The sequence below is a fragment of the Balaenoptera physalus genome (genome assembly GCF_965194825.1).
Source record: "Balaenoptera physalus genome assembly, chromosome: 5".
NCBI classification, from domain to species: Eukaryota; Metazoa; Chordata; class Mammalia; order Artiodactyla; family Balaenopteridae; genus Balaenoptera; species Balaenoptera physalus.
Window position 1 is genome coordinate 39,114,264 of NC_138884.1, and position 8,953 is coordinate 39,123,216.

The 8,953-nt window shown below is 46.9% G+C and overlaps 1 protein-coding gene across 1 annotated transcript; it reads right to left on the reverse strand.

Annotated features, from left to right (window-relative positions):
- Positions 1–294: 294 nt before the first annotated feature.
- SFRP2 (secreted frizzled related protein 2) lies at positions 295–8,683 on the reverse strand. Its single transcript, XM_082463582.1, has 3 exons — positions 7,913–8,683; positions 5,462–5,542; positions 295–1,480 (listed from the first exon to the last, which is right to left on the reverse strand). Exons 1-3 carry the CDS (start codon positions 8,409–8,411, stop codon positions 1,176–1,178), a joined length of 885 nt encoding a protein of 294 aa, XP_082319708.1. The 5' UTR covers positions 8,412–8,683; the 3' UTR covers positions 295–1,175.
- Positions 8,684–8,953: the final 270 nt, after the last annotated feature.

The following is an 8,953-nucleotide window of genomic DNA, read 5'->3' on the forward strand; positions in this document are numbered from 1 at the left end:
TTGTGAACCGTAGGCTAAGCCTAGTGTCCCGAGGAGCTGCTGCGGGACTGCTGAGACCAGACAAAAGCCTGCCCATCCCTGCCTCCCGGCAGGGTCCGCAGTGGTAAAAGCTGAGTGAGATGGGAGGCAGGAGCGGGTGAGGGGTGGTGTGGGGAAAGGCACTTTCTGAGTCACAGAGGAAACGGGCACTTCAAACTGCGGGAAGGCTGGGCCTCAGGACAAAGGAGGTGACAGCTCTTGTTCAGCTCCCTTCCCAGTTCCTCCCAAGAAGAAGACAAGACACAAGACTAGGAGTTGGTAAAGCAGGAGGTAAAGTTTATATACAAGAATATAATGTTTATCTGAAATATTTACAGTGTTGGTTAAAGCAGTATTTTTACAACTTTTTCAGGTCAACTACTATGTATATTACAGGTAAGCTACAATGGTTTAATTTGCAAAATTAAGTAAAAAAAATGTTTTAAACAAAGCTTAAAGTACTCGGGTCAATCATAACATCAGTCTGTCTTGCCCTTTATTTGAAGAACTCATGCTACGGTGGTTAATGTGGTTTTTATAAATGGGAGTACTCTACCTGGAAATGCAAAATGCAATACATGCTAGAGTTGTAAGTTCCCAACAGGGATGTAAAATGACAGGTGAATTGTTATAAGACTTAGGTGCTGAGTGTTAGGCTGGAGCTGAGAGAGAAGTTGAGATAACAGCCAGCTTTATCTCAACTGGGTTTTGGACCCACACAGAAAAGTGAAAGTTTGGGCCACAGAGAAAAGTAAAGCTATTTGCACGTTATGGCAACCTCAGCAGAAAGTGAAAATCGGTTGACCCAAACCAAACAACCAAAAAAAAAATCAAACCCAAGTCACAGTTGCACGTATTCAAAACTAGCTTTTCAGTGAGCTATTTTAAAACTTCATAAAAATCTTCGTGATTTTATTAGTTGGAAGATTTCTACAAGATTTGGGTGGGTTTTTCCTTTATGTGAAAACAACTATTTGTTCCTGAGGCCTCCTGGGGCCTTATAACTCAGAAAATGCCAGGGGTGCAAACGTGCAAAAGACAGGGGAAGCCGCTCCAGGCTGGGGCTGGAGCTGCAGGGACTGTGCTTGGGAAATGAGTGCTGAGGTCCCACAGCAGAAGTGGGAAGGGTCAGCAGAGCCCGGGTGGTGGCCCCGGGACTAGCACTGCAGCTTGCGGATGCTGCGGGAGATGCGCTTGAATTCTCTCTGCCCCTTCTGCCACCGCTTCACAGAGGTGATGACCAGCTCTCCGCCCAGTTTCTGCCCCATGACCAGGTAGGGCGCATTGATGTCATTCATCTCCTCGCACGTGCACTGCAGGCTGTCTTTGAGCCATAGCACCGACTTCTTCAGGTCCCTCTCGGACACACCGTTCAGCTTGTAAATGGTCTTGCTCTTGGTCTCCAGGATGATTTTGGTATCTCTGTTGATGTAGGTGATCTCCTTCACTTTTATTTTCAGTGCTACGAAGACAAGAGAGGACAGAGTGATAAGGAGGGAACACATCCCACTGCATATTTGTGACTCGGCTTGGGAGAGGGAAGAAGAGCTTCCCAGGGCTGATGGGACAGTCAGGGGCTGCGGGTAGGGGGTTGGGAGCTGAGGGCAGCAGGTGGCTCCATTTCTAAAGCCTCAAAGGGTTTGTCAGGCACTTTGTTTCAAACCAGCCATCCTTTAAAAACTTTCTTTGCGGGGACTCAATTGACTTTTCTTCCTTGCCCTTGTGTTCTTGTGTTTGTACGTAGGCTGCCTGTGGTGTGTGCTCTCCTTGACAAATGACTTCCCCTATTGGAAACTTCAGCATGAAAAGAAATGCCTGACTCTTAGGTGAAACACGATCCTTCTGTAGCCGTAAACGTTAAACTCAATTTATTACGTCGGAGAGGTTTTTGGACAAACCTGTAAGGAAATTATATCACAAAATCATTGTTTTCTAGAGAACAAACTACAGGGAAGGAGAATTGATCTTACAGCTGCATTTGATTTGGTAAAGTAACTCAGAGAAAAAATAGCCAAGACTCTTTTTAAGAGCACAACATGTTTAGCTGTAAAAGTGTTTTTCTGAAGACCTCATCCTCATATGCTATCATTTGCCTGTCCGAGGCCAAGGCGTTTACAGATCATATATGTACTGTTTCCAAGATGGATATGTAGACTCATTAGAATGCTAAGACCAAAAGTAAGTGGTTTACGATAAAAGACACATTTTATAGTCATGAACAGTACGCTTTGGGAAAGACAACCCTACAAACATACATGCTGGAATTAAATTTCAAGACTCCATGAAGGCAGGGAAAGGATAGAATTTTAAGGCTGGAAGGGATCATCCAGTTAAAATCTCTTCTTGGTACACAAAGAATCTGAAATCCAGAGAAGTTTAGTGACTTAACATGAGGTCACCCAGTTAGGCTGTGCCCTGGCAAAGTCTAATTCTCAGAACTCTGGTCCCCAAACCTCCTCCTGTAACACCACTGTGATCTCTTAGGCATAGTATCGAATTTCTTGTCCTTGTTGGTGCATTAATACGCCCACTGTAATGTGTCGTCAGACCCTTGGTGACATTAACAATTGTTCCATATAGATGACATGCAGGTGTGACTTCCTTACTCTGATGGAGTTTAATGCATTGTTTAAATTAGTAATAGAGGAAGAGGTTTTTTTGTGTATATCACTGTTCTGGAAATTTCTTCCTCTTTCTTTCTTTCTCTCTCAGAAGGGGAATTTGACTAAGCATGGCTTTTCTAGTCAACCAAGAAATGACTGAGGCTCAACCAGCTAAATCAAGGATACTGGGACTTGGTCAACCATTATTTGTCTGATACGCATCTGGGCTGTAGTACTGAGCTCTCAGGGTTTATCATGAGATAAGCCACATGGCAATGTCACATGTTCCTATGGTCTCTGCCTAAGGGCTGGGAGTGGGGAAGGTATATGGTGGGAGAAGTGATTGTAATGTTACCTGGGAGTCTCATCCATAGCACAGACAGAGCATGTGTGAGATTTCTCCTGGTCAAATTAGACATTCTTGAGCTCCAAATATCAGAAGAACCATCACTTTTAACAAGGGGGGAGATTTATTACTCATCTTTCTCTAGCTATGAAATAACCAACTTTGCAAGAGCTTACCATGGGAGAACTTCAGACATTTCCTCCCTGGGTTTTCAGCTGGGACCAAATATAGGGAATCAAAGTCCTCAGATAACTTTTCCTGCCCTGGAAGATGTGAACGGGGATGCCACACATGGTAGGAGGCAGGGGTGTTGATACTGTCTGCTCCAACAATAGACTGCATTCAGAGGCAGGCAGTTCTGGGCTATTCTTTCTTCACCAGTACTTTCCCCACTGTAATAAGGAAGTCTTCTCCATCTTCCCTGTACTCCAAGTGCAGTGGAGAGAGTGTCATGCTTTCACGGATGATTCCGATTTCTACCCTTGTTCCTTCTACCCTTTCATTACTCCCCCAGAGTACAGAGGCGATGTGGAGAACTGCTTATAAACCAGTATAACACGCACCCCCTACAATTTAGGTTCATTATCCCCTTTGGGACAAATTGAATGTGGAGAAATAGAAAACAAAGCTTGTGAGGTATCTGCATGTGTGATACCTTAAGTGTAATGATTTCCATGTTGTTTTGAAAGGCTCTCTCCTCTAAGGAGAGAGAACGTTGAACACACACACACACACACACAGACACAAACATTTCTTTGGCCCAGGTCTTGATGCAGCATCCTTAGGAAGGAGGTCTTCTGTAAGGTAAGCCACAAAGCAAGCAGGTAATGTGTGTGTGTGCGCATGTGCTCTAATTTCAACTTTTTTGGAGCCCCACTAAACTTTTTCATGGAAGTCAGGAGAGAGATCTATACTAAATCTGGTGCAAAGGCCATAACTTGCCAGAAGAAAATGATATTTTATATACATTTTTATATAAACTTTATTAAAATTATATTTAAAAATTTTGTCCTTAATCAAATCCTGTAGCATGGAAGCTAAGAACCGTGTTTTGGGCAAGGCTCTGGAGCTTTAGGGTTGCTGCTGCCAACATGCCTGGCCCTCTCCTACTCTGAGAGCTGTATGTATTAGAATATAGACATTTGAAACCCTATCATCCATCTGTGGCTCTCACTGAGGGGAAGGACTGGCTAGGACTTAGAGTTACCTCCTTCCTTTCCCCTTCCTCAGCTGTTTGAAGCTTCTCCTATAGCTACGGCTGTCCCGGGACCTGCTAAGGTTAAGCCCAGGACTCTTCCTGCAAGACACCTGGGGTTGTAAGGGGCAGTGATTGGGTTGTTTCCAGTTGCAGGGACCTGGCCAGGTCTGAGATTTCTGGGCTGGTAAATTGTAAGGAGAGGGTGGGAGGGCAGTCCTCCACAGTGGGCGCTGGAGTGATTTCTCTGTCTCCAGGACTTAATTGAGTATGTAGAAGTGTTCATACAGATCTGTTACAGTCTGTTATTGTTTGCTAGAACAGGGACCACATCTGTTTACCAGTAAATTCAACCTTCTGCCTGAATAAATACTTTTAAATACCAACCCCTCAAACACACCCAAAAGTGCCTGCTCTTGGAATGGGAGGAAAACACGAATGTCTCAGGTATCTGGGCAAAGTTCCTGGCCATTCCCAACTCCTCCCCCAACACAGCACTGATCCTGTGTCTAGCTGGCTCCTCTGCTCCCCTTGGAAGCCTGAGGACACAGATGAGGTGCTGCTGGAGCTCTGGGTGGACAGTCTCCAACCCTCCTTCCTCTTATAGTTCTTTCTTAAGGGGAGTGACCCACACGCTGTGGAACTTGGGTAACATACCTCGCACATTATTTACTGTGCTCCAGAACCTTGTCATCACGGCACCTTGCATGTATCTTGCCAAAGTAAACTCCTAGCTTTATTGTTTCTTTTCAAATTTAAGGAAACTCTCCCTGACATATTATTAACCAGTACCTTGGATATACTCACTGATGGTGGAACATGGGAAGCAGAGCATCATGGGTTATGAATAACGTAAAAATATCTCTGTTTGGCACTGGAGTAAATTTCAATTTTTGGCCAACTTCATGCCTTGAATCTGTTTTGCTGAGGCTAATATTTACATGTTCCCATCCCTGGGACACATGTTAAGTGACTAAAAGAGAACATGGTCCAAGATTATGCTTGTTGGCAAGAAAAAGCCATAGTGAAATGAAAAATGTGCCATCGGAAATTCATAATGTGAACAATTCTCATTATTTGATTATTGCTTAACAGAGCAATGACTCTCACCTAAAAAGATACAACTCGATACAAGATAGTTACATAGGGAGGAAACTAGGATAACACAGATGATTAGCTCAAGGAAAGATGAGCTGTGATGATATGTCACCCAAACTTTATCTAGTAACATCTTAATGAATTGTACCTTTCAGTTGTACTGGGCAAGAAAACTTTTGTTGTTGGTGGTGTATTACTTACCAAAATCATTTTTACAAAGAGTTTCCATTATGTCATTGTCATCTTCGTTTTTATTTTTGCAGGCTTCACATACCTTTGGAGCTAGAAACATGAAAAGTTAGTAAGTCTGCTTAAAATGAAACAGCAGGTGGCATTTGTAAACAACTCAGGGGCTTATTCAGGCAAGAGTAGCAATTGTCCTGGAAGACCCCAGCTTCTGCCTCATTTATAAAAGAAGAACCACTCACTCCTAAGACAGTCTCCCATGCCTCCCATCTTTCGGACAGGCAAAAATACCCACGTGCTGTGTTTCATGTATGATGACTCCCCAAGCAAAGGGCGCCCTGGTGGAGTGTGCAGGTGCAGCCGCAGGTAACTGAGACAGGCTGCAGCTTTTCACTCTTCCTCCCACTCCTGGGACAAACTCAGCCTCTGAAAAAGTTAGTCCCAAAGCCTCTCTGAGGAGAAAGCACCAAAAGACCCTTAAGGAATTTTGGAAAACTAGCAACCACAAACTACGGCCAGAAGATCGTCTTTCTCAGCTGCAGGTCACTGGTGCAGCCTGGCCTCTGCTGGGCTCTTCAGCTGACTTGTCTCTCGGGGGAGTCATTTCAAGATATTTTCAGGTCTGGACAGGGCGGGGTGGCTAGCAATGTAAGGCTCACGTCTGGGTTCTTCCCCCTTGGTAGCACACCTTGCTAATGACTATAGCCTGCTCTAAATGGTTCTGTATCACCTCGTGCTTTCTGCCAAGTTTGTGCTTGAGTTAAGCAGCATTTATTTCACTGTTATCTTCATCCCTGGTGCAGATTCTTCTTGCCTCTCTTTGCCTGTTTCAAACTCTCAAAAACAAACAGACAAAACAACAGCAACAACAAAACCCAAACAAACAAAAACCCAAAGCTTCTCCTGAAGCCAGTTGAAATCTGACCAAACCCAGGAAGGTGCACTAGCACAATCATGAGAGAGCCTGCTAAAGGCTCTTCTAAAAGAGTCTGATTCCTTGGGAAAAGGGAAAAAAGAAAACATTAATTTTCTCCCACTTATAAATGTACTAATGCTGTCTTTAAAATTTAGGTGAAATTTCATTAATATGAAATTGCATTTTCGCAGGGAAAAAAGAACTATATGACTCATTTTAGAAGTTATTTATCAAATAAGAAAAAGCGCAGAGCAGATTTTGAAACACGTCAACTTTTATTTTGAAGGGGGAAATGACTTTTTGGAGAAATGTAGTATATAATGTTTGTGGGACTGTGAAAAATAAAAACAAAAGCAACACACATAAAACTGCCCTTAACTCCCCTGTCTCAAACAAAATGAAACTTTTCCAATTAGGAGCTCTAGGAGTGTATATAAAATGTTACTAACCTGTGTTGGTTGGTCTGTGGTATATGTTGGACAAATGTTTGAAATATGCCAAACATTTGCAATAAATTATAAATCTAACCAATAAGATGATTGCAAACTCACGGTGCCTGCCAGGAAAGATTGCTAAGCAACTTTGCATTTTCTTTAACTAATGATGGCTGTAGGAAAACAATTAGAGATGGAAAGGGAGATGCTGGTGGAGCCCTGAAAGGGATTAGGAAGCCCCCTTTCCATCCCGGGGGGACCTAAATCAGCTCAGACACATTGTATATGTTTTCCTTTCAGGAAGACTATCAAGAGCCCATGAGGTTTTCATTGCTTTGATGGTTTCTGCACAGGAACTCCCCCTCTATTTTCTAAAAAACTTGGGAAACTCTCTTTTGCACGATTTTCTCCAGTTAATTAAAACCACTCCTAAGATAAAAGCTGATTAGTGATAGAAAAATGATTCCTGGAGATTCCCTTTGTGCCCTCTTTCTTGGACCTCTGAGCAGTTACAACCAATGCTCAATTTTCAACACGCATGAGCCAGTCCTGCTTTTTATTTTCAAAGCCTAAATCGGCAAAGAACAGAGAGCGCCTTAAAAGACTATCTGTTTGCACATTTTGGCGATCGTGCCTGTAGGGAATGTCCCCGTGCCTAGAATCCTGCCCAGTGGTAAGAACGTGCTGCGTGAGGCTGAGGCCAGCGTGCTCTGGCCAGGGTGCTCACCGCCAACTCCTCCTAGCAGGACCACTTCCAACACTCTCAGTTGCGGCCCCCGTGCTAGCATCTTCAAAAAGAATTGTACATGTATCTACACGGGAACGATCTCTTTCAGTTCTACGTTTTCTCCCCCCACCCCCCTTCTAAACTGTCCCTTAGAAAGAGCAACTGTTATAACTCGGGAAGGGAATGAGAGACTTGGGTGTGTGTTTGGGGGGGGGCGTATCTCAGATTTGTCACGGTGACACACCAGGGCAAGGAGAGCGTCTGCCCTGCCCGGGACTGGCACCCCCGGCGGGGAAGCATCGGGATGGGGGGCGGGGGCCGCGAGAACACCCCCGGAAAGTCTTAGCGGAGCTGGTGGGGGGGGGTGTGTAATAAGGAGGAGGGCTTACCTTCCTCGGTGGCCGGCAGGAGGTGGTCGCTGCTAGCGAGGGGGATGCAGAGGTCGTTGTCCTGGGGGAAACGGTCGCACTCAAGCATGTCGGGCCAGGGGAAGCCGAAGGCGGACATGACCGGAGCGCAGCGGTCCTTCACCTGCACGCAGAGCGAGTGGCACGGCTGGATGGTTTCGTCCAGGTCATCGAGGCAGACGGGGGCGAAGAGCGAGCACAGGAACTTCTTGGTGTCCGGGTGGCACTGCTTCATGACCAGCGGGATCCAGGCGCCCGCCTGCTCCAGCACCTCCTTCATGGTCTCGTGGCCCAGCAGGTTGGGCAGCCGCATGTTCTGGTACTCTATGCCGTGGCACAGCTGCAGGTTGGCCGGGATGGGCTTGCAGTTGCTGCGCTTGTAGGAGAAGTCGGGCTGGCCGAAGAAGAGCCCGCGCGCGGAGCCCAAGCAGCAGTGCGAGGCGAGGACGAGCAGCAGCAGCGAGCCGGGACCCTGCGGCATCGTGGGCGCGCGACCCCCGGTGGGGCGGAGGGAGCCAAGGCGGGGAAGCGCGAGGCGGCAGGGGCCGGAGCTCTTCCCGGCCCGCTCTTTGCGCTCGGCGCGGCTCGGGGCCTGGGAAGCGGGCGGTGGGAACGCCGGGACGCCGGGCGCGCGGACTGCGGCGGCGAGGGGCTCTGCGTTCGGCTCCGCGCAGCAAGTCCGCGCGCAGCTCCAGGGGGCTCCGACCCGGGGGAGCAGAGTGAGCCACTGCTGGGGCCCGGCCAGCGTTTTCTTGGCCTTTTTTATGCAAATCTGGAGGTGGGGGGGAGCGAGGGAGGAGCCAGTGGAGAGTAATCCGAGGAGGGTTGGTCACTACTCTCTGGGTCTGGTTTTCCGTTGAGAATGCCCCTCACGCGCTCCCTGGAAGGAAATTCTGGCTGCGCCCCACCGACCCCCGTTCCCCCCGCCCCCGAGGATGCTGCCAAGCGCGCGCTCTAGGACTGCTGTAAACAACAAACAAACAAATAGACCAGCCTGGCAGCTGCGCCCCAACAGTGAGCGTG

Bases quoted from the DNA above. Each gene is read 5' to 3' on its own strand.
- SFRP2 (XM_082463582.1), bottom strand. From the start codon at position 8,411: ATGCCGCAGGGTCCCGGCTCGCTGCTGCTGCTCGTCCTCGCCTCGCAC. The intron at 5,543-7,912 runs GTAAGCCCTCCT...TCATGTTTCTAG, and splicing joins CCTGCCGGCCACCGAGGAAG to CTCCAAAGGTATGTGAAGCC. The intron at 1,481-5,461 runs GTAAGTAATACA...TTGTCTTCGTAG, and splicing joins TCTTTGTAAAAATGATTTTG to CACTGAAAATAAAAGTGAAG.